This window comes from Alligator mississippiensis, chromosome 4 (genome assembly GCF_030867095.1).
Source record: "Alligator mississippiensis isolate rAllMis1 chromosome 4, rAllMis1, whole genome shotgun sequence".
In the NCBI taxonomy this organism is placed as follows: Eukaryota; Metazoa; Chordata; order Crocodylia; family Alligatoridae; genus Alligator; species Alligator mississippiensis.
The window spans coordinates 158,259,610-158,284,909 of record NC_081827.1 but is presented as its reverse complement, the minus strand read 5'-3'; the positions used below and the strand labels follow the sequence as shown (position 1 = coordinate 158,284,909).

Genomic DNA, 25,300 nt, shown 5'->3' with positions numbered 1-25,300 from the left:
CCATTTGATGTCATGTGCAGCATCATGAACAATGTCCCTTGATTAGCAAATCAGCTTAGATTTGCAAAGTTACCCTAAGGATTTTGACATTTGATTGATATTAAAATGAGTGGCCAGGTGGCTGTTGCAAAGGGCTCTGCTTGGATAGCAAGTCATACAAGGAAAGGTGATGCCTTTGAATGCCAATGCGCAGTCAGAATCTCATGTAGGTGCAGCCAGGGGGGATCTAGGAGTAGCTATGCCTACTATTATGGGTATTTTCCATGATTCTGGGCTTTGATGTTTGTCACATGGGGCCACAAGCAATTTCCCCCCTCCCACTGCTACATGTGTCAGGGTTCTTTTTTAAGTCTTCCTTGGGTGTTGGTTGCAGCCAGGGCTGGGGATTTGGACTGAGGTCTGCCAGTGCTCATGCTAGGACTTAAACCCAGAGGTTCCTGTCTGGAGCATCGTGCCCCACTGCTCAGGGTCAGACTGATACCCATATTTGGGGTCAGGAAGGAATTTTACCCCATAATCAGATTGGTATGGGCTATAGGGATTTTTGCCCTCCTCTGGACAAGGGGGTAGGGGTGGGAATGACCCTCTTCCTGGGATCTCTTGAGCATATTTTAACAAGCTCTGCAGCAGCAGGATATTGACTGCATGTTTTCCTTGGTTTACCTGTGGCAGATTAGGATGTTATGTCTTGTGGCTGTGTCAGGGTTGACTGTATAATTTTGCTAATAGGTTAGACAATGGATTTGTATAGGATGACTTGGATAGGGATGTTCCTGCCTTAGGCAGGTGGTTGAACTTGATGTCTTCTGGGGCTCCCTTCCAGGTCTACTTCTCTGTGATTCGGGGTCAGGGAGTCCTTGGGACAGGTAGCATTGTCCAGGGACGAAGCCCCTTTAAGAAGACATCTGGATGGGGTAGAGGAGAGAAAGTAGCAGGGAAAGGGTCTAGTGGTTCTCAGCAAAGGCTGGAAGAGCACACCTGAAGATAAGCCCTCCCAAGGGTGATACTGGAGAAGACACCTGGGGATTGGGCTCTGAGCCCGGCAGCCTAAGTAGGGAAAGATCATTGCTTGTGATACTTTCTGATCCTATAGTTGATGAATATGTCTGTGCTCTAAATGAAGGGCCTGGCTTGACTTCGGGCTGTGGCATTAGTTCTTCATATGCTGGGGAAGATAGGACAGCAACCTATGGTGGCTTGGAAAATCCCATCCATGAAACATAATCACCCAGTATCTATTCCAGCATTGGCCTCTTGCTTTCATTGGGATCCCGTATGTGAGTCACAGCAGCAGGACAGACAGACTGCAGTGCCAATTCTGGGCAGCAGCCTACGCCTATCAGTTCGAAACACACACAAACACAACTGGCCTGTCACCTCCACACTGTGCTCAGGACTCCTTGCTCCTGGAGGCTGGCTTGCCAGGCATAGAGTGCTGTTGCTGCTCTGGGCACATCTTTCCCAGAGGACCCAGGGGACCAGTACAGATGGTTTAAATAGCATTGAATCCTCTACTCTGCTGCCTCACTCAGATCCCAGGTGGGACAGAGTTTACCCTGCAAGGACCACCTCCTCAGGCAGCCTAGACATATTCTGAGATGCCTGAAGCAACATTGTCAGAAGTCCCCACATACTAGTTTCAAGGGTGACTGAGGTACTCACAGAAGAGTAAGTTCTACTGCCTTCCTGTGAAACTCAGTTCCTACGTGCCTACATCAGTGCTGAAAATGGCACTTGGGCTCCCAACTCACTTCAACATCTTTGAACACATTACCCCTAGACTTTCAGATTTGCAGAACACACACACAATCCCCAGTCTAAGAGTCTGAAAGCATCTCCTTTCTCATAAACACCCATCCCATTTCCTGTGCTTGGACCTGGAGCAGGGATCTGTGGTTCTAAAAACAATAATTCCAGCACTTGAATTAAAAGCAAGTTTTCTCCAGCAAGTCCTTCCATAGGAATAAAGAGTATCCCAGCCCTCTGGCCCCAGAATGGGTAAGATCACCACATACTTCCCAGGTGAACCATTGCACCAGGGATATTTATGGGGAGTTGAGATGATGCTTCTGAGAAAGGTAGCTGTCTGCCAGTGGGATTGTTTCTATTCTTATTGCTGGAGCTGCGACTCTGGTCTGAGTAGTTCACCTTTGTCTCCCAGATGCCTGTACACATACATACACCTTCCCCCTCCCTATCCCTCTCACCTGAGTTTTGTTCCAGCTTCTTTGGACTGGTAGATGTCACAGGTGTGCAGGGGGCCTGTATGATTGGTAGCTTGGCACAGGGCCTTGTGGAACTGGAACTGCAGGATGAAGCTCACAAAGTATCTGCAAAGAGAGCAGGTGTCACAGCATGGAAAACTAAGAGATGGGCCCCAAGAGTGACCACAGCTGTCTGCCTCTGGGAGAAGGTGCCAGCCCCTGACAAAGTACGTCTGGGGGTCGTGATGCCCTTCCCTACCATCAGCATTTTCTCATCTTTCAAATCATTCTGAGCAACAAAGAGCCCTGACAGGTCTGGCTCAGCAGCCTGATGAGACCACTGATCTTTCAGAGCTTGAACAGCGGGTTTTGCTTTGATGAAGGGAGTGAAATGAGGGCACTTGGGCCAAAGGCAGGTGCAGCATGCATTTCACAGGCTCAGTCCTGTATTGTCCTTTAGTCCCTGCCCTTGCAGACCTGGGCTCCTCACACAACCCTGTCCTGCACCCTAGCAATAACCCATGGCCTCCCCCTGCCCTTGCATACCCTGCCCATGCTGTGCCCTGGTTCTGACACGAATGTCAATGTTGTCACTTGCAGCTCTCCTACCTGATGTAGGGTGTGTTGGCAGGGATATGATACTTTGCACCAGGATCAAAGTTGGTTTCATTCCTTGCAATAGGAGGACATATTCCCTGATATTTTGTTCTGTAAACAAAGCGGGGAGAGTGAGGGGGGAATAATGAATATTTGCATGAGGCAGAAAGAAGGCAACAGATACACCAATGGTTAATGAGTGCTGAGTATAGAAGGGAGACAGGGAAGGAAAGGGGAACACAATGGAGACAAGCTTATGCATATCTAGGTAGGAAGTCATAGCACATAGTTCCATCTCCTGTCTAGCTTTCTGTCTGTCCATCTGCCCATAGATCTTCCCACTTCTCTATCTGCACATACAGGCGTCCTAAACCTGTCTGTCTATCCACCTACCAACCTACATATCAGGCTATCACATGCATACCCATGTATCTATCCATTCACATGCACATCCATTCGTTCAATCAGCTGCCCACCCACCCACAAACCCAGACCAAGAATGAGCTGTCTTGTGTGTCTTCTGATATTCCCAAATCCTGCAACACAGACTTGGTCACAGGTCTCTCCACTTTCAGTCCCAGCCAGCCAGCAGGAGAGCTGGGGCAGTCATACAAGTTGGCCAAAGGTGATGCCACCCTGAAAGGGCTAGGTGTGAGGTCTGGGGCAATGCCTTGTCTTCTCCAGACAGGTTTGTTCCTGCTCCTATGTTCTATGAGGAAATGTTACTGGTGTTGCTTTTATTTACTGCATCTCAAATCAGGGAAGAGAGTGAAGAGACATGGGCAGCTCAGGGGGTATCACAGCCTGTTTTTACTGTGCACCTTTCAAATAATTAGCGGCACAAAGCTTGTCCTATTCACATATTTGTGCACATCTCAGTGCTCATACATGGCACACTCACCAAACACACATGTATATGCATGCACGTCTAATATACATGCATGCCTATCATACACACACCAAACAACCTTGAGGTAAACAGACTATTCCAACTTTTCTCTGAGCCTAACATACATAAAATGAACTGTTCCAAACAGGAGTTTTTACCACACCTTTAACTCTCCTATGAAATATGAACTTTCATTTCTTCCTAGGAGACCTTTTACAATCTTTTCTCCTATGCCTGAGAAGGGTGCTTGTGTCCGAAAGCTTGCAATTAAAGATTTTTTTTTTTTTTTTTTTGCAAAAATCTAGTGGGTGTAATAAAAGATATCCCCTTGACCATGAGTTCTGATTCCTTTTGCCTCTAAGACCAAATACGGCTACAACCTGGATACATATCATACACACATGCACATACATACGCATGCATACTCACAAACCCCATGCACACAGGTAGATGCCTGAACAATACACATGTGCAAACGAATACAGATATAAGCATGCACTGTACATTCCTCTGGACACAAAAGTGCTTGGACACACTTGTGCACTCATGCATGCACACACAACACACACACACACGGTCCCATTTACCTCAGGTACCACCAGTCGTAGTTGTAGCGGTTTGGTGAGGTGTGCCCACTGAAGACGTTCCAGCGCCACTGGTCAATAAGGTACCCAAAAGGCAGGAAGGCAATCTTCTCCAGGGCCATTTTTAGCAGATAATTGATGTCATTCTCTACAAGAACATCAGGGTTTAATCATGTCAGGAAAGGGGCTTTGCTAAAGGCAGGCATTTATCCAGGCTTCCTGGAGAGAGCATCCAGCTGCCCCATGGCAACTCAGAGCTCTTCAGAGACTGCCTTCCCCTTGGACAAGGAGTGCAGGCTCTGTAACTAAGACTCAGGGTTTGACATGCCCTTTCTATCACCAATGGGGGCACTAGATGCTCCTTTTAGATGGCCTGGATTTATGGTGGGAAAAGCAGCTAACATGGACCTGGCCCCTTCCAGCTGTGGTAGTGGTTCATGCCCATTTTCCATTTGTGTAAGAAACAGGGCCCACAGCACAGATATAGTGAACCAGGCCATATGTGTCTACAGTAGGGGTGGGTAAAATATGGCCCACTAAGGGATTTTGTCCAGCCTGTGGAGGGTCCCTTGGCCCCATCTGGCCTAAATGCAAGGGACAGCCCAGGAAGGGACATGCAGCTGATCCTGCTATCATCAGGCACATGGCAGGGTGGGGGCAGCACGGTGGCCAGACTGCTTCCTGGCAGCCCCAGTGGTGGCTCTTTCTGGCTGCTACTGCTAGTGTCTCCACCACTCCCAGACCTGGCCCTACTGCCCAGGCACCCAGATTGTGTGTGGGCTGGACTTGGCACTGAATGTGGCACAGGGCATGGATTCTGGATAGGTTCATCCTTGCTTCTCACCAGTGAAATGTTACCAGCATAGCTTCTGTTTACTGCATCTCACATTGGGGCAGAGAATGAAGAGACATGGGTAGCTCCTGGGGTTACACACAGATATCCTGAAGACTAATCTGGACTGGTCCCAGAGACAGCATGCAGGGCCAGTCTGGTGGGGTGCTGCTCACAGCTTGTGCCCCAGATCTCCTGTGCTGTGTGTACGTTACATGCACAGCAAGCCCTGGAGGGGGCTGGCATGTGCTGCATGTGGTTCACAGGCTGATCCTGGCACTGTGGGTGCTGCATGTGGGCCCACAGACAGGCCCAGTGACCCTCAACTAGCTCATGGGGCCAAATGAGTTTGACATTAGGGCTGTGAGAAACGGCACCGTTCTGTTTTGACTTGCGTTTTGACGTTTCAATGGAACAGTGTTTTGTTTTGAATTTTGTTTCAATTCAAAACTGCTGCTCTGTTTCGTTTTCTCGAAACACTTTCACTGTTTCAATGCTGTTTTGATGTTTCGCCCATAGGCTATAATGGGGAAGCTTGAAACAGCCTATAACTTTGTCATTTCTGCCCTGAGTTGGATGAAACTTGCAGGAATGGTAGCCCCTTCTGAGGGCATGAAGCATGCCAAGTGTCAAGGAGATAGGTGTAGGGCCTTCAGGGAAAATGCACCTCAAAGTCTTGAAAGCAAAAAACTCATGTCACATGTATGTGTTAAGCCACAGTGGGGTCAAAACTGCAGGCATGCTAGCCCCTGCTGAGGCAACGAAGCCTGCCAGGTTTCAAAGAGATAGGTGCAGGGGTTTGGGGGAAACTGTACCTCAAGCTGCGGACAAGGAAAACTCATAGTTTCATAGTTTCTAGGGTCGGAAGGGACCTGAACAGTTCATCAAGTCCGACCCCCTGCCCTGGGCAGGAACGAGTGCTGGGATCATAATACCCCAGCCATATATCTAACCAACCTCCTCTTGAAGACCCCCAACGTAGGGGAGAGCACCATCTCGCTTGGGAGCCCATTCCAGAGCCTGGCGGCCCTAACAGTAAAGTAATGCCTCCTGATATCATGCCTGAACCTATTCTCAATCAATTTGTGGCCCCTATTCCCTGTTATCCCAGGTGGTGCCCAGGGAAACAGAGCCTCACCTATTTCCCCCTGCTGAATTTATAGACGGCCACCAGATCCCCTCTCACTCTTCTCTTGTGGTGGCTGAATAGATTCAGGACCTTTAGTCTATCTTCATAGGGCCTAGCCTGCTGCCCCCTGACCATGTGGGTGGCTCTCCTCTGGATCCTCTCAAGGTTAGCCACATCACTCTTGAAGTGCGGTGCCCAGAACTAGACACAGTACTCCAACTGTGGGCTGACCAGTGCCCCATAGAGGGGAAGGATCACCTCGCTGGACCTGCTTGTGATGCATCTGTAGATGCACGACAAGGTGCAGTTAGCCTTACTGACCACTTCCTCGCATCGGTGGCTCATGTCCATCCTGGAGTCAACAGTGACTCCAAGATCCCTTTCAGTCATTGTGTTGTTGAGAAGGGTGTTCCTCAGCCTATAGGTGTGTTGCTGGTTCCTTCTCCTTAGATGCAGCACCTTGCACTTGTCTGCATTGTATTCCATTCTATTCTCATCCACCCGCCTCTGTAATATGTCTAGATCTAGTTGTATTCTGTCCCTCCCCTCCAGTATGCCCACACCTCCCCACATCTTTGAGTCATCAGCGAATTTGGACAGTGTGCTTTCCACGCCCACCTCCAAATCACTGATAATGGGTGACATGGGTGATATGGGTGACACTGTGTGTGTGTTAAGGCACAGCAGGGTGAAAACTGCAGGCTTGCTAGCCCCTCCTAAGGTCACAAAGCCTGCCAGCCTTCAAGGAGATAGGTGTAGGGGTTCTGGGGCCCTGCACCTCTGGCTGCTGACAGGCAAAACTTGTGTCATGGGTGCTTGTGGGACTGTGTCTGTCTTGGGGCACAGGGAAGTGAAAACTGCAGGCCTGCTAGGCCCTGCTGCGGCCACAGAGCTTGCCAGCTGTCAAGGAGATCGGTGCAGAGGGAGTCTGGGTTCTGGGGCCCTGCACCCCTAGCTGCTGACAGGCAAAACTCGTGACATGGGTGAGTGACACTGTGCGTGTGTTAAGGTGTGCCCTCACTCAACTGACCCCAAGGTAGAAAGCAGGGCAGTTCAAACAATGCTGCCTTTTATGCAGTTTTTCCATCCCTCCCCCAGAGCACTGGGATTGGAAGGGACCTCAGGGAAGGATGACAGTCACAGGCCAGCTACACAGTTAATAATAAGAGCACTCCTTCCCCCTCTCCCCACTCCCTCTCCTTACTTTAGTTTCTGTTTCCCTGAAGGCAAGCCCAGCTTGAGCTTTGAACTCGAAATGTTTCGAAAATTTCAAAACATTTTGCCCTGCCTCATTTCGTTTCGAGGCTGTTTCGAAGCTCTCTGTTTCATTTCCATTTTGCTGTGTCGAGCTCGAAATGAGTTGAAACAGCACCAAAACAAAACTGCTGGTGAAATTTCGCACAGGCCTATTTGAGATCCCTGTACTAAGCCAATCCCATCCTAACTAACCCCCCTCCAAAAATAGCCATGGCTCTAATGTGCCATTTGTTGCCATCACCCAGTTCACTCGGCGTGTGTGTTCTACCCCTGCCCTCCCCATCCCCATTTAAGTCATAGGTTTTTTGAGTAGGGAGGCACGGGGAAGCAGGGCAAGGACTGCCAGCAACTGTGTTTGAGCAGTTCCAACCTGATGGCATCAATCCATCATCACTCCCAGAATAAACACTGGTCATAGTTACTGGATCCCAGAAATGTTCCTCCCTCTGCAAAGAAGCCACAGCACACAGTAGCAGTTTGCAAATGTGTTTGGCTCAATCTGCTCTGGTTTGGCTCCACATGTGAGCTGGTAAAACCTAGCTCTGGGATGGAGCCTATCCAACCTGGACATTTCCCAGCAGGAATTAGTTCCTTCTGCTTGCCTGGTGCTGCAGAGGTATCCTGCCAAGCTCTGCTGAATGTGAATGGTGCCATCAAGCCCCACCCTGGGAGCTGGCATCTCCTTGGGGGTGGGATTAGTTGGCTGCCAAGGGCTTCCAGCCCCAAGAGCCTTTCACAAGGGAAGCTTCTGTTCTCTTGGCAGCAAAGTGAGTGGAAAGGAAAAATCCCTATCCCTCCCTCACCCCCAGTTTAACAGGGAACTCATATAATCTTGCTGGGTGAGTGAAAATGCTGCTGGTGTGCAATGATCTCAGAGTGCAGAGAGGGTGGGATGGGACAGCCAGGAGTACGATGCCAGCTGGAACCCCTCCTCCCTGGAGCACCAGGTGCACCTAGGTGTCAGAGTCAGAGGTAGCAGCATGGCTTTCCCAAGCCAACAGAACCCCATTACCCTCATACACCATGAAGAAGGAGAGAGCAAGCTGTGCAGGACAGGCTCAGGGTTCAGGGCACTATCCTTAGATACAGGAGACCCAAATGCCATTCCCTGCCATAGGGGTATAGGTTGTAGCCATGATGGTCTAAGGACATAGGCAGACAAGGTTCTTTGGGTTTGAACTATTTGAGTTGGTCTAATAAAAGATCAGATTTACCCAAAGAACCTTGTCTGCCTATTCTCTGCCATAGACAACTAGGGTGACCTTGGGCACAGCACTTGGGCAGACAGTTTCCACAGGCATTCAGGCACCCAGTTCCCACTGAGACTTCAAAGCAAACCCAGTGAGGGTGCTTGCTCTGTAGAGCATCCTCTAGCCCAAAGATCTCATCCCAAGCTGCAGTCACTTCTTCAGGCACTGCCCTCTCCTTCCCTCTAGTCCACAGAAGGAGCCCAGTTTCCTTCATGCACTGTGTCTGTGTCACCTGTGGCTGGGGGTAATCCTTGTACCTGTATCCTGGACGACCTGGTCAAGGAGCCCAATCTTCTTGAGGTGGCTTGGGGTGGAGACTGACAGGCCCATAACATCTCCAATGGCCTCATGGAAGCCCGGGTTGGCCCCGCTGCGGAAGGTGACAGGCTGGTCCTTGTACTGCAGATAGTACTCGACATGCCCCATTTCATGATGCACGGTGAAGAGCTGCTCCATGGTGACTGTGGTGCACTGCTTTATCCTGCATGGCAGGGGGTGGGTTGTGAGTTGGAGCAGAGTCCTGCCTACACACATCCCTTGCACTGGTGAGTGCAGGGGCTGCCAGCTCTCCCCTGCTGGGATGCACTCAGCTCCTGCGGCTGCTTTGCCCCTCTGTGAGGGGAAGGGAGGCCTGAAAGGAGAAAGCCCCCTCTTCCCCCTGCCCCTCGCCCCAGTCTGATAGGAAGGAGAACAGCCATGTATTGCTGTCTAGCATCTCCTAAGTATTGGATAATCAAAGCAGCACCAAGGGGTGGTGCACTGGGGAAAATGTGCACAATGAGACCACCTGTAAGTGCATGGAGTAGGGGAGGTGGCAAGGGCTCCTGCGTCTGAGGGGAGGATTTCCTGACCAGCCTGGAGAGGCAGCTAACTCCTGTCTCGTTGCTGTGTTAGGGTGTTGGGGTGGGCACGAGCACAGGCAGAAAATGGAGACTAGGGGGCATGGAGGCCTGTTTTTATGGATGCATGCCAGAGCTCATATGGCTACTCTTACCTCCCCCTGTCTGCCTCTGCCAGGTCCTACTGGGGGGGTGGGGGTCATGTGCATAGCACAAAGGGACCATCAGCACCCTGCTTCCACAGGCCGTGCCCCACACACCTGAAATCCTTGCGGTTGTAGAAGTCCCAGGCTGAGGCATGGCACACCACCTCCCGCCCATCTGTAGGCTTCTCCAGCATGGACTCAGCCCAGAACTCCGGGGGCATCCCCAGAAGCCCCAGGGAAGTGAAGAACTCCTCCGAGACCCGGAACATGTGCGTGGCGTTCCAGTTCTGTGCAAGCAGAGACCAGAGGAGGCTGCTGTTATGAGGGCTAACCAGTGGCTGCCCAGCTTGGGCCAGTCACACAGCAAGTGCCTGTGTGGCAAGAGGCCACGTTCTGCCTTTGGAGAATGTCATGGCCAGGTTAAGAATGGAGGCCTCCACTTATCCCACTGATATGGACTATGCGGGCATCTCTTGATATTGACCTGGCCCCACCTCTAGTGGTGGCTCCTCAGGGAGAATGCCTTTGGTGAAGATGGTGAAAACTAAGAGCTGGTATTCTCTGAGAGGTGCTTCAAGTCTGAAAAGGTTGAGAACCATTGCTCTAGGCCCTTGGTTTGACAATGCAATGCCCTCCCCTGCAGCACTGCTGTGCCCGTGCTATTTTATCTTGCAAGGTGGCAGGCAGATGCAGTTAGCACAAGGCATGAACAATGAATTTAAGCACCTCAGGCAACCTGCAGGTTGGGGAGCATCCCTGCTCATTGCTACAGGCAATACTGAGCAAGGCAGCCTATGGATGGCAGGGAGGCCTCTCATTGCCTGCTTGTTGATTTGCATATCACTACTCACAATCCTTAGAGCTGCTGTCACAGCTGCTGCCCAAGTCCTGTGTCAGGCTTGTGGGCAAGGTAATACACAGAGACAACAAAGAGCAGCCAGTTCCTTACTTTCTGATTCATGGCATTTGTGACATCCAGATTGGGCTTGTTTGGGTAGGGGATCATCATGTCATAGATGTTGTTCCACTGCTGAGCCCACATGTTGCCTGGAGAAAAAACAGCCATAACTCAGGGACTTGGGAAAGCAGGCAAGTGCTTGGTCTATTCTTAGAATGGATGTTTTCTGATGGAGGGGAGGGGCCCAAGAACATGCTTTGGGAAGTGCCCTGTAGGGCTGCAGACAGCTGCTTAGAACCTCTGCCCCCATGTGAGCCCTCTGGGCACCACAAGGGAGACACTTCGTGGGAGGACCCACAGGTCTCCTCTTGGAGAAGGGATGAGTTTAGACCTTCTCTTTTCTTGATTATTTTAAGCAGCTGCTCTTTTTTGGGGGTTTTTTTGGCAGGGGGTGGAAACATTGGAATAAGAGTTTCTGCCCATGAGTCACAGTGTGTGCTAAAGCAAGGCACTTCCCCTCTCTGCATTCAGTGCCCATGTCTGTAGGGATGGAATAGTGACTGTCTGCCAGGAAAGCTGGGAGGCTAAAGTGAAAAATGTGGCTGGTCTTCAGATGATCAGCCCTGTGAAGGTGTGAAGTGTTAGTGCCAGCAGATGGGGAGGGGATTGCATACTTTTCATTAAGATTTACACAACAATGGAATTTCCCATCCCTGCTCTGCCCTTTGCCGAGATGCCTATGAACTCTAAGAGTTCCTGCAGGCACTGTGGCTCATTCTGCAATGGTGGGAAGTGCACAAGTCAGAGCACAGCTCCTCAACTCTGCTGGGTTTCATTGTATGCGCCATGGAGGAAGGGGAATTTCCCCAGGTGGAACAAGTGCAGAATGTATGTGTGGCCCCATTCCCACATTCTCCTTTAAGTGGTGGCTAGGCTGTTTGCTGAAGCTGAGGAATATGCAACAGCTAGGCTAGTAGAGCAGTCTTTCAGCTCAGATAGTAGAGGCTCATGGTTTAAGACCCAGTAGTTCTGGATTTGACTCCTGCCTCAGAGACCCCTTCCAGGGGTACAGAATTCTGTGCATATACAGAAGCAAGCTATGTTCACTGGACCATATGAGCCATGATCTGTGCTTGTGTTGAGGCTGCCTCTAGACCAGCCAGTTGTCAGTGGGCACCTGGTCATGCTGGCTGGGGAGTCAAAGGCAGCTGGATGTAATGCTGAATGGTTCCCTCTCTTGCATGCCCTTAACTACAGAAGCTTGGAAAGCCTTCACCACATCCACCCAATGAGCTGCTAGGCTTGGGTAGGTCTTTTACCCCTTTTTAAAGCAAATAGGCTGCAGTTACCTGCCCCAATCCCCTTCTCCAACTTTCACAATCCCCTGTTCCTCACCTCATGGCAATTCCACAATTCCCCTCTCACAGCCAGAATTGAGCTGCATACTGGCACAGCTGTTTCCTTTACATGCTCAAACAGGAGGGGGAGAGACCCTCCCCAAGGGGAAGGACACTTCACTTACCCAGCAAATGAGCAGGGATGGGTCCCTTGAGGTTGATGTACTTGGCACCATAGCGGTCATACAGCTTCCTCCTGACGAAAGCGTGCAGGTTCAGGTAGAGGGGTTCCAGCTGATGGTAGAGTTGTTCCAGATCATCCTCAAAAGTGGGTGAGTCATACCAGGAGCGCCAGTAAGCACCAGTGTCTGCAAAATCTAGCCGTAGAGAGCACATAGCCAACAGCTGTGAGTCTTGCACCTGGGCTGCAGTTTGGAGGGCATCCTCCCCAGTTTTTCCATTTGGCACTGGGGGGCTTGGCTGCCCTCCAACAGGCTGCATAAAGGGTAGTGAGTCCCCTCCCCCCGACTCACAGCACCATTTAACTCCCAGCTGGGGCCTATAACAGAGATCCCTAGCCCTGTTACAGAAAAGAGAAGGCCAGGTAAGAAAAAGTAGCAGGATCCCTTTAAAGCTAGAACATTTTCTGGGATGACTGTCTGCAGCAGTGACAATGCATAGAGGGTGGATAGGGGTGCACGTACACCCCCTGACAGCTGCGCTTGTGACTTAAGCGATGGGCAGGAGGGGCAGGCAGGAACGCCGGTGCCCCCACTGCAAGCACTGGCTGATTGCTGCGCTTGCTGCAGCCATTTTTTGGGGTGGCTGTAGCAATCTGCTGGTGCTTGCTCCCAGAAGCAGCCACAGCCCATCCCAGAAGTGGTTTAAGCAAGCGTAGCACTTGGCCACAGCAATCGCCCATCATGGGACCAGTCCCCACCCCAGTTGGCAGGACTGGTCGCAGTGGGGGCACATGCCCCCCTGATTAAGGTGGCATCTGTTTACCAAGGCACCCCAGGGGAAGACAAGAAACAATGGGCACAAACTAGTTGAAGATCGCTTCAGATTGGACATAAGGAAAAACTTCTTTACAATTTGAGTGCCAAGGATCTAGAATAGATTCCCCCCAGAGGTGGTACAGTCACCCACCCTGGAGATCTTAAAAAATCATCTTGATGCCCATCTTGCTGGGGTCATCTGACCCCAGCAGTCTCCTGCCCAAGTGCAGGGGGGGCTGGTCTCGATGATCTTGTAAGGTCCCTTCCAGCCCCTAACATTTATGAATCTATGAAAAACTGAAGGCAAACACCTAAACAACATATTAACTATGGGCACTTATACATGTGCAATGAGACTGTTCTGACATGCTGTAATTACAGCTCATTGGAGCACACTTGATTAATTACTGTGTGCCAGCAGACTCCAGTGTCATGTGTATCAGCATCCCCACACTGAAAAATGGCAGTGGGGTTACTTTAACTAAAGCTTGTTCAATGAGCTTTAGTTAAAGCACCCCCTGCCACCATTTTTCAGCATGGGGAAGCTGTGACGTGACGCTGTGTGTGCTTTAATTAGAGTGGCTCTCGGAGCCCCTCCCACCGGAGCACATATACCTTATATAACATAGCTTATAACATCAAGGAATGGCAGAAGAGAAAGAGCCAGATCAAAGGACTGGAGTAGCGGATAGGTGCTGTGCCACCACTAGGAGGTGCTATAATCACCCCTGGAATGCACCCTGTCACAGGGCTAGAGGAGGGATCTCCAGGTGGCCTACTCTAGGGCCAATCTGGCCAGCAGTATACCATTCTCCAAGCTACAGTGATTGCAGGCATGAGCAAACCGGGGGAGGGGACAGTTGCACCCCACCTGGGCCTGGCTGATAGAAGTGCACTGCAGGAATGGTGGGCAGCTAGGCACAAGCTTGAGCAGCCCTGTGGTTACCTTTGCTGCACCTTACCAGGCCTTACATTGAGCAGAGCCCTGCTGGACCTTGCTTCAGGAGTCTGAGAGGGAGCTATCACACCTCAAGGTAGAACTTTGGGAGGGTCTTAGGTGTTACCCAGGTGTAGGTGGGATCAGAGCCAGGTCTGGTTTCACACAGTTGAACTGGCAGAGCAAGAGGTCACTCACAGCAAGGCAGTGAAAGCCTGGCCATGGCGCAATGGTGGATAAGCACCCCTGTGGTCCACCTGGGTCAGGGCCCGGTCTCTGAGATCTCCAGCACCAGATACAGAGTGACTAGCACTAGACTGTCCTCTTGGCTTTTCTGGGAGGAGTCCATTGGTTCCCAATTTACAACAGAGGGAGAGCTGAATCTCTGCAATGCTACACTCTGTGCCAGGCTTTGTAATGATTGAGGCAATCTGAAGGGGAACTTTTCTTCTTGACCACCTCCCCTCTCCCCCTGCCTCTTCTCCCCCTTCCACACACACTCTCATAGGCTGGGGACAATTCATGACCTTCCTGCCTAAGCACTCTGAGACACTCACTGTCCATCCTGTAGGCTTCGTTACTCAGCTTCACAAACTCCTCATACTTGGGCCTCAGGGGGTTGCCAGCAGAGTTGTGCCACCCCTCCCAGGCATACAGCAGCTTCTTGTAGCTGCGGGAATTGGCCATGATGTCAGATACCTCTGAGACACAAAGAAGAACAACAAGGCAGTTAGTCAGGTTGGCTTGAGCTGCCAGACAGGGCAGCTTCTCAGGGCTACATAGATCCCTGATGTCACAGAGAGGCTGGAACAGAGGGAGAGCTCCACACTGAACCTTGGGCCTCAGGCAAGGTCTCTATGGCTTGTGGGCTCAGCAGAGCATGGCCTGAGCTCAGCCTCAAGCATGTTCCAACACCACTGGAATGGATGTATGGGGGGTGTTTGCAAGCTAAAGCAAGGAATCTTTGGGCCAGTAGCACACAAGCCAAGCATGTATGTTTGAGACAGCACTGACACCAAGGGCTTCTGATATTTGGATCATTTGAATTATGTGGTTTTACTAGTCCAGGTCCCGGCTAGTCCAACCTGGAGCAGATTTGGATGTGGATAAATCTCTACCATATTAGGGGTTCCTCTAGCACACTTGTCTGCCCATCACTAATGCGTGAGACCTGTATACAGTCCTGTAATATACCTAGCCAATTAAGCAATATAGCAAGGAAACAGGGGCGTTTCCCTTTGCCCTGAGGGATCACGAGGTCTGATTGTTGTAAAATGGGGTTAGATTTTCCACAGTCCCTCTGAAGTCCAGGTGGGGACCAAGTTCCCACTGCTGTGGTGGTAGAAGGACTGGGCCAGTGGAGTCCAGCCCAACACAGCTGAGATGGTAGATCCCACACATCACAGTCACAGTGGGGCAAGCAGGCAGCAGTATTCTGCTTTCTCACCTCCTCCAGAAGGAGACCCGTCCTACAAAAGGCTGGTTGTCCTCACTGCCTGTTGGCTGCAACAGAGGTTGAGGGTGATGAGCCCCTGACAACCATCTGAGTGAGGAGTTTTGAATCTCAGAGGGTGACAGCATGTAAAACCAGGCCTAATGCTCCAAGCCAGCTGGGACAAGAAAGCACCATACCTGGTTCCAATGACCAGCAGTTGGACATCTGGTGTGGAGGACACACCTTGGCAGTGGAATAGATATTGTCCATCTCACTCAAAATGGTGTTGTACTGGGGGGAGGAGGGAAAAGCTGAGGTTAGGAATCAAAGAATGGGGACAGACCATATGGTCACCATCATCTTGGATTCACCAAAAGATCTAAGCAGAGCCAACCTACCAACAATGTCTTGTCTTTGTGAGCATGTGGTTTTGTGGGACAGGTTGGGTGTGTATATGTAGATTGGGGAGGGGGTATGTGTGGGGGTGTGTGTATAGATTTGTGTGTACATCTCTTGATGGGAAAACATTGCACCTGTGTGTAGTCTTATATATAGAATTTTGTGCGTCTCTATTAGGAGGCTATTGTAAATGCAGGTTGGTGCAGGCCCAATTTTGCTTGTGTAGTTGTACCATCCAGATCCTTGTACCATCAAAGGAGTCAATTTAGGACAGTATCCTCATTCATTTTACATGCCCATATGGCAATTATACCCCCACACAACTGCTATTTTTGGCACCAAGCACAGTCTGTGGATGTGCAAGCATCCACACAGCTACTGAGAATGGGGGGATGGAAGAGGAGAAGGTCCTGCCCATGTTTTAGCCCAGTAACCTAGAGCAAGTTTGTTCAACTGGTAGGCCATGGGCCCCTGCAGCTGCCTCTCCTGCTGCCACATGCGGAAGGGGTGGAATGGGATGATTGTTGCTTCTCACCAGCACTGTCTATGCAGCAGGTGAAAGGGGGCCTGCACACCATACCACCCATACAGTGCACTAGCAGGGGGTTGATGCTGCATGCATGGTGGTGATGGTGGGGGAATCCCAGGGGGCCAAGTGCTACCCATGTGGTGGTGGGATTCTGGTGCCCACCTCTGTAACATGTGGCCCCCAGCCATGCCAAAGTTGGACAGCCCTGGCCTAGAGATTGTCTGGCTGATTGCCCCAGTGGGAGACTCAGGCTCTGAGCCCCAGAGTGGGGTTTATACCTGTAATTTTCCTGCTTCCCAGCACAGGGTACAGATTAGGCACTGTCCATCCCTCCTTTTAAATCTGATCTGCTGGCCAGCCAAAGTATGTAGGGTCAGGAGGAAGGGCACAATCTACAGGGTGTGTGGTTTACTGAGACAGATTCCCTTTTGCAAGGGAGCAGGCCCTGGGCTCTAGCCTTGTCCCCACTGGGGCAGAACTTCTCCACTGCTGCTACTGATAATCCATTTCTTCCACTAACTATTAAATGAAAGGGGCAGAGTCTCAGCTTCAAAAGGAGGGCTGGCTAATGCCCAATCATGGCCTGGTAGTTAGAGCAATGTGCTGGGAAGTAGGCGATACAGGTTCAGATTCCCACTGGCTGAGTACAGAACATAGGTCTTCTGCTTCTAGGGCAAGTGACACAACTACTTAGCTACCAGGGCTGAAACATTAGAAGATCCTCTTACTACTCCTCTAACACCCATTAGCCTTGGATTTCAGCCCAGCTACATTTTCAGGATTTGTGCTCCTACCCCTGTATAGGGCCACATACCTGCCCAGCCAGAGCACAGCTTACTGCTCACTCCATAGTGTAGTGAAAAACATGCATGTCCACACTGCACATTGAGTAGGATCATGAAGTGCCAAAACCAGCAGCCACATGGCTGGGCTACTGCCACTTGGGTGCAGAAAGTGGAATAGGTTCCTACCCTCAATGTTGCAGGGGTTGTTCTTAACATGTGGGAAGCAGCAGTCTAGTGGATTTGGTTAGGAGAGCAGGATCTGCCCTTGGCTCTGCCACGCGCCCACTAAGTGTCTCTGGGCAGTCCTTTTGATTCTTGTTTTCCTTCTCTACCATATTTCATGGCTTATAAGTCTATGTGGAGTATAAGTCAACGCCATAGTTCTGATTTAAAAAGTTAGGATTTTCATAGATCTGGTGTATAAGTCAACCCACATTTTATAATGATCCATTTGTAAAACAAATCCATGTACGGTAAGTATTCTCTTATAGTAGGAAGAATTCAGAACGAACAATCACCACCATGATTGTTTCTGATAATGGTCTTTGTTTACAACCAGTAATTAAGTTCATTTGGTTTTTGTTAAAATAGTGCCAAATCACAAGTCTAAAACAATAATGTAAGATGATTAAAGAGAATCACACTTTTACATAAAGGGGGATAAACAATGAACTGATCATAACAGGTGTGATTACAGTAACTAATTCATGTAATTAGTGCAACCGCGCCTCATGCCTTGTGCGTTCAAACTATCATCACTAACTTATTGTGCGATTAATTGTAACAAAACACAGTTTGAATGTTGGTGGCCATTCTTTGCTTTGCTTTGATAACTGTTTCAAAGATGAATGAACTTTGAAACACAGTATTTTGTTATTTCAAAGTACTGATACAATGTATAAGTCAAGGTGGAAATTTAAGGGTAAATATCTTGGCTTCAAATTTCAACTTACACACCATGAAATGCAGTACTTCAATTGCTGTTTTTTTGTAGTAGGGACTGTCTTCCCTGGGAGTGTTTGCAGCACCAAATGTGATAGACTTCTGTCCTTGGCTTAACCCCTGGGCCCTCTTGTAACATTGAGCTGAGGGGGTGAAAATGCTTGAAGTGCAGGTTGTATGATGAGATGCAGACTAGGTCTGTGCAAAGCTTCGGGTGCTGATTCAATTCGGAGGAGATTCGGCCTGTTTTGGCAGCTGAATCTTGAAATCTGAATCGAATCAGGAGACCAATAAAAAGGTCCTACTCGATTTGAAGCATCCAAATCAATTCGGAAAAGATTTGGAGATTTGGGCAGTCCCCACTGGCTGCAGCAGGGAGCTGGACTAGGACTCCATGCTGGTAAGTAGAGGGTGGGGGAGGGGTGGGATGGGATGGGATGGAGGAGGGTGCAGGGGACCATGGGGGAACGCCCACCAGGCCCCATCCCCTGCCTGCTCCTCCAGCCCCCCTGACCTCTGACCCCCACCTGCTCCCCCAGACCCTCCCCCCCCACTATGGCTGCCCCACCTGCCCCAGCTCCTGGCTTAAAAAAAATAAAAAAATAAAAAAGCCCCCACTCACTGGCTGCTGCAGCGGCCTCAGGACTTCTGGAGACTCGTGGCAGGGCCCCCATGCAGTGTGGGGCAGCGGGGGTTGGCCCCCACTGGGCAGGAGCCAGTGAGTGGGGGCTTTTTTTTTTTAAAGAGCCGGGAGCTGAGCTGGGCTGGGCAGGGCAGGGCAGCCATTGGTGGGACTGGGAGGGCGGGCGTGGGATAGTGCCTGTCCAATTCAGAGATTTGGCCAATTTGGAGATTTGGCCAAATCTCTGAATCAGATTTGGCTGAATTGATTCAGGACAGTGATTCGAATCACCAAATCAAAACACTGTCCCCTGAATCAGCCAAATCCAAAACCTAAGCAAATACTAGCCAGTTCACACACACCCCAGGATCCTATGCAGACCCCAGGATCCTGGTGAGCATCAAAGATTTAATAATTAGCCTCATAGTTATGACCAGATTCGCAACCCATCTTCCTTGTGCTCGAATGATCATTTTCACTCCTTGTTTTGAGTTGTGTGGTATCATGTTGTCAAAAGAGCTGTCTAGAGGCAATGGTATTTCAGGGTGGGGAGGCACATTGGGACACTCTTTATATAGATGCTGATCCTTTCCAATAAGCACTAGATCATGAGATCCCCCGGAATGTGGCTGTTTATAATGTCCTTTTCCTGCAGGCCTGTGGCAGAGTCAGTATTTACTTAGGGAAAATATAAGTATGAGGTAGAAATGTGAGAAATGTGAATTCTAGTCACTGAGCACAGCAAAAATAGCAATGGGGGCATTTCCTGAACCATGCCTGTAACAGCTATTCCTAAGGAAGGAAAAATCCCATAATTTGGTCCTTCTCTGTGGTTGTGACAGTGCATGAAGGGGGAGGGGAGGTGAAGATGCTGAAGTACTTCCCACAGGCCTGTGCTCACTGAATGACCTTATCGGCTGCAGAAGAATCCAAAGAGATGCTCTGGAGGAAGATGTCAGTGTCAGTGCCTTCTACAGCCAGCCTGCCAGCTGGGAAGGGTTGGAGATGCAGCTTCTCTGCAGAAGACCATGAACACTGGTGCCAGGAGGCCTTGCCTCCAAGTGGGTATTGCTATGAATGTAACCCCCCACCCTCATTTGCTGTTGCAAGAGTAGTCCTTTGGTTGACAGGATAGTTCAGGCTGGAACCTCTGGCTGCACCTGATGAATGGGGGCCAGGTTTTCAGAACACCTCAGCTTTATCCTTGGCACCCAAACAATGGCCTGGATTTTAAGAGTTCAGCATAATGCATGGTCAGTGCTGAGCTTTTCTAGAAGACTGGTCTAGTTCTGGGTGCTGAGCACTTGGGAAACCCAGCCCTGGGCTTGTTTTAGGAGCCATGGTCCTATGGGCTGTGTGAAATCTTTAGCTGCCACCAAAATGCAAGCGTTTAGGGTGAGGGCACGGAGCAGCATTTTAGAAAAGCTATTTCTTGGGTATGAAATGCCTCAGTAGCAACAACAATTTCACTGCGGGCAAAGCAAATAAGAACCACTCTCACCAGGGATTCATTATCACCACGTGCTAGTACAAGTAGGGGCAGACTGCGGGTCTGGTACCTCCCAGCACTTACTGGCACATAGGCAAATGACAAGGTGAGGGGTAGAGAAGGCTCATGCCTTCCAATCCCAGCTTTACTGACAGCCCTTATGCTCTCATACGCCACCAGGGTCTGCCTCCTGAGCAGCTGGCATAGACCTTGGCTGGCATTGGTACAGGGGCAACTTGTGAGTGGTTACTGCTTGGCACAGTCAGGTTTGAATCCTTCTAAACCTGTACAGGGTTGCAACCACATGCACCAGAGTGGCCAGATCAGTCCAGCCTAAGGACACCTCTTGGTTTTAAATTAGTATCTGTTTGCCCCCTACTGTGAGCCAAGCACATAGGTATTTTCTCCTCTCCCCCTCCCTCAGAATAGTTCAACTGGGTAGCAGCAAACTAACTGGTACAAGCACGGGGAATGGATTAGCTGGGGTAGCAGAACTCCTTTGAGCCTGCTCAGGTGACAGCACCTGCTAGTAAACACTTCAATGATCACACTGCTCAGTGGAAAGGGTTCTGCAGACAGCAGGAGCGTGCCCCATCCCCAGCACAGGTCTCAAACTGTCAGCCGGCTCCCCTGAGCCATAAGGTGTTCTAGTTCACAGGGGCCCAGATCACTGCTACCAAGTGAACTTATAAGCTTGACAGGGTCAGAACGTGGAAGGGACACATCCACTTTCTGGGGCAAATTTCTCCCTTCCCAGTGCACTTGTTGTTGGGAGATGTATAAAAGCAATGCCTAGATTAGCTGCGACAGTCAAGGATCCCCTAGTATTATCCCCAGTGACACTGCAGAGGGAGAACCCTTTCATCCCAGAGCCAGGCCTACTCTTTTTCAGTCTCTCTCCCTCTCTAATGCTTGTCCTACCTTTACTTTTTTCTTATGGCACATTCCTGCTCTATTGTTTGTTCAATTTTGTCTGACACTGTCAAGCAGCATGGCAGCATACCTCCCCATTTCTAGCCCTCTCCCCGCTTCCCAAATGATGTCTCCTTGCCTTTTAATCTCCCCTGATCAAAGCCAAGATTTGCTCTCTGGGCTCAAGTGATTTAGGAATCTCCAGACATTACAAGCCTGTGTATGCAGGGCTTACCCCTTGCTCCTCTCACCTCCCACTCTGGGTGTCTGTCATCCTGGGATAGTCTGTGTGGTACCAGCTTGCATCTCCTTTATGTTATGTGCTTGATGCCCTGGATGCCTCTTGCCATGCACCTCATGCAGCACTGGTGTCAAGTGCTACCCCTCCCTCTGGGCTTTCTTTAGAGTAGGGTAAATGGATGTTACAAGCTGCAAGGCAGCAGGGCCCTGCTCTTCTATCCAGCATACAGCAGCCCCTTGGGAGCAAATGGAGACGGTGTTGCAACAGTTCTGGTGTATATACTCAACACACTTGTTCTGTAATCAAGCAGGCTTGACTAATATACTAGCAATGAGCTCCGCTGAAAAAAAAGTAAGCCTAGGCAAGGAAATTCGGAAACCCTGGCTGCTCAGGAATTCATGACAACCAGGAAAGGAAAAAGCCATTAAGCGAAGTAATCAGGCACTCCTCGGTTTCTCATGCAGTGGCTTTGGCAGATGGGAAGAAATGCCCAGTGGTTAAAGTGGAACTGTACTGTAGCTTGTTCGTCTGCTGTGGTTTAAGGGGTGGAAGGAAAGGTAAAGATGTACATTACAAACTAACTAAATTAGAGATCCATAAACTTTTCTGAGCCGGACATGTCCAAAGTAGTCTATCAAACAGAGATTTGGATATAAAATTATTAATGACCTCCAACCCCTCCTGGAAAAAGATAACTATCTAAAGGTAGCAATGGAGGTCAAACCCATCCTGGCTTACAGACTGCCCCCCAGCCTCAAATGGCATCTCTCAAGCAACAGGCTACCTAACTCCTATTCTCACTGAAGTACCAGGCCTTGTAAGGGATTCAGATGCCAACTGTGTCCCCTCATTAGTACAAACCACACAATCACTGGACCAAATAATACAGTTTATAACATCTGAGACTTGTTCACCTGCACCTCTACCAATGTCATATGTGTCAATACCTGCCTAGTGTCCCCCTGCTGTCTAAATTGGGTTGATGAGGTGATCCTTATGATGAATGAACACCAGTCTGACATCAGTTCCAGAATGACACACAAGCCTATTGCAGAACAGTTTAAACTCCTTGGATACTCCATCACTGACCTCTAAGCTGTTCTTAGACAACACAAATCTAAAAATGAACTTGAATGTGAAATTGCAGAACAAAAAAATCATCCCCAGACTGGATTGTATTAAGTTTGGTCTAAACAGGGACTTCAGATTCTTATCCCATTACCTGAATTCGCTTTTCTGACCCCTTTGTCTCTATGGGTTTATGTCCCATTTGCTTCTCTCAGAATTGCACCCCCCCTCCGCCTTTTGAATTCTAATCACCCTCTCTATATAGTGCTCCATGCCTGTTCTTTCACAGCATCTGATGAAGTGAGCATGGTTTTGCAAACTCTTATGCTATATATCCATCTGTAATTTAGTTAGTCTACAAGTTGCAAATCTACCTTGCCTTCTGCTTGAATGCAAAAGACAGGGAAGAGAGAGAGGTGAGAGGGGGACAGTGCTTGGAGAGGCAAACAAGTAATACACAGGGACAAAAGTATCTGTAGTCTTGGTTTAGATCAGGGGTGGCCAACCTATGGCACAGGACAGGTCAGGGAGGTAGGAGGGAGCACAGTGGCAGGGAGCAGAAAGATTATCAGCTAATCAGTCTGGGAGCACAGGGCAGGGAGTAAAAAGCAGAGCGGTATTTCTACACAGTAGCATCCCAGCGCAGCTTCCTGGTGATGCTGACTGCTCAGTAGCTTGCTACTACTGTACAATAGCTCATTACTACTATGCAATAGTGTCATGTCACAGTTTGTGCTATGCAACACTACTGCGCAGTAGTAACGAGCTACTGCGCAGTAAGCATCTCCTGTAGACATGGCCTATGAGAAGAAACCCTCTCACACTGTCCTCTTGGCTCTTCAGTCATGTGACATGCCATAGTGTTCAACATCAACCCTGGCTCAGTCAGTGCTCCCATCCCAACCTTTGCTGTGAGGGGATGGCATGGCTCATTTCAATTTATGTTGTTAGGAACAGGGCATCCTGCCTTCCTGACAGGCCCTAATGTCTGTAAATGGTCCTCCTGGATCTGCTGCTCTGTGCACATTCTTGCCAGTCCTTGACTCCTGCTGAATCATCTGTCTTGGCCTTATTTGTGCTGTGTGGCCAAGCATTAGCATACCACTGAGGTATGACCCTGGTAAGTGGCTTTGAACTATGAATGTATAGCAGGGAAATGCACTGAATTTGTGAACTGAGTTCGTGAAGGGGTAGAGGACTCGCTCTAAAGCCCCAAATGGTGTCAAGGTCATACTTGTCCTCTGGGACTTGCCTTGCCTTCTTCCCAAAGATCCTTTCAGCAATAGTTACCAAGGGATGTGGCCACTGCATCATGATCCTTCCTGCCTGAGGCCTGCCCTTCTCTCCTCTGGCCTGTCCTAAGTATGGGCCATACAGAGTTGGTTTCTCTAATTTGGCCTGTATGGGGTTGCCAAAAAGTACAAATGCGGCATGGCCCTGCCTTGCTCCTTCTTAGCCCCCTAACAACCTCTGCATTAGAGGCTCTTTGGGAGGAACTGGGACTCAAATTTGTCAATAGTTGCATGGAGCTCTTCACTGGGAAGCAGTCAGGGCCAGAGAGCAATGGTATAGCACTCCCATAACAATCAGGCTGATGCTTCCAACCTGCAGCAGCTGGGCCTTCCAACTGCTGCTGGTTCCTGCTTTCCACTGTGAGTGAAGGTCTCCCTTCTCCAATTGCTATATAGGAAAAGGAGATTCTTGTTTCCATGGAGCAGAGTTACCCCTGATGGAAGCAGATGAAACTTCACTGAGGTTATCATGGCTTGCACCACCCTTTGGCATGGGTTCAAAGTGCCTCTAGAGTCAGAAAAGCAATCATAGGATTCCCAATTTGCAGAGCTGCAGATGTTGGTCTGACTGGATGATTCCCCATCAATTCTGCTCCATTCACACACCAAGTGACAGGCTTCCTCACCGCTGTCTCTCTCCCAGGATTGACCTGCACCCTGAGCACCTTCACTCCCCACAGACACTTGGTGATATTATCTTCATTGACCTCTTGCCAACAAGTGTTAGTTCCCCAGCAGGTGTCAGACCCCACCCAGCAGGATACCTACCTGCTCCCGCTTGTTCATGGGCAGGTTGGAAGGCCCCAAGGTCTGGATGGAGCCAATGATTTTCTTCAGTTGTAGGTCTGTGAAATTTCTGAAGATGGGGCCATAGAGTTGCTTGGCTTTCTTGCCCCAGGCCTCCGTGAAATTCTGCTCCTCCAGCGAGGCCATGATCTGGAAGACAGGAAGAAATACTCCTTTATGAGGCAGATATTCAGGTTTTGGGGGGGAATTTGTGGCCATCTAGCATTTAAGGCCTGTGCTTCCCTCTGTCCAGACCTCAGCTGAACAAGAAGCAGCCCTGACCTGAAACAAACTGAAAGGCCTATACATTTCCAGCCACTGCATCCATGCCACTGCACACCCTCTGGATCCACCCCTGCCTGGGCCTCAGCTGAGTTGGTGCTGCCCAAATAAATTTTAAGCACTTGGGGACAGGGACTGTCTCACAAGGACCCAGCACTGCCCAGACCCATAGGCAATACTGCCCTTGTATTGTCCTTAGTCTCTAGAGCCTGTTCTATTGTATTGCCCTTAGGCAATACAATGCAACATAACAAGTGACTGCTCTGATTATCACTAGTCATTCCCATGGGGCAAACTGCCTATCTTTGGCAAAGGCTAACAGTTCATGCTTTAGACAAAGGCAGATTTTTTCCAAAACAGCACCTGTGGCCCACTTTGCAGTGCTGTAAGGCAGGGCTATCCAATTTATAAGGCCCTGAGGGCCACAACAGCAGGACCACACAGTGCACAGGCCACATCAGGCAAGTTATGGGCCATTGGGCTATGTGGACACTGCCCACTGGTCTGTGTACTCATGCAGACACCCCCTGCCACTGCTGCACCAGGTGCTTCTGCCCTGCTGTACAGCACCCCCTCCCTCCACTGCTGTACCATGTGGGCTTACAGGTGCGTTTCCCCTCT

At 49.8% G+C, this 25,300-nt stretch overlaps 1 protein-coding gene across 1 annotated transcript in view; it reads right to left on the bottom strand.

The window, feature by feature from the left end:
- ACE (angiotensin I converting enzyme) overlaps positions 1–25,300 on the bottom strand; it is a 55,979-nt gene that overhangs the window by 14,680 nt on the left and 15,999 nt on the right. The window contains exons 2-11 of the mRNA XM_006271571.4: positions 24,380–24,547; positions 15,530–15,623; positions 14,455–14,598; positions 12,148–12,339; positions 10,677–10,774; positions 9,842–10,014; positions 9,000–9,223; positions 4,278–4,422; positions 2,814–2,912; positions 2,208–2,330 (exon numbers count right to left, since the gene is read on the bottom strand). Coding sequence (XP_006271633.3) covers positions 2,208–2,330; positions 2,814–2,912; positions 4,278–4,422; positions 9,000–9,223; positions 9,842–10,014; positions 10,677–10,774; positions 12,148–12,339; positions 14,455–14,598; positions 15,530–15,623; positions 24,380–24,547 — 1,460 coding nt within the window. The remainder of the gene's footprint in view (positions 1–2,207; positions 2,331–2,813; positions 2,913–4,277; positions 4,423–8,999; positions 9,224–9,841; positions 10,015–10,676; positions 10,775–12,147; positions 12,340–14,454; positions 14,599–15,529; positions 15,624–24,379; positions 24,548–25,300) is intronic.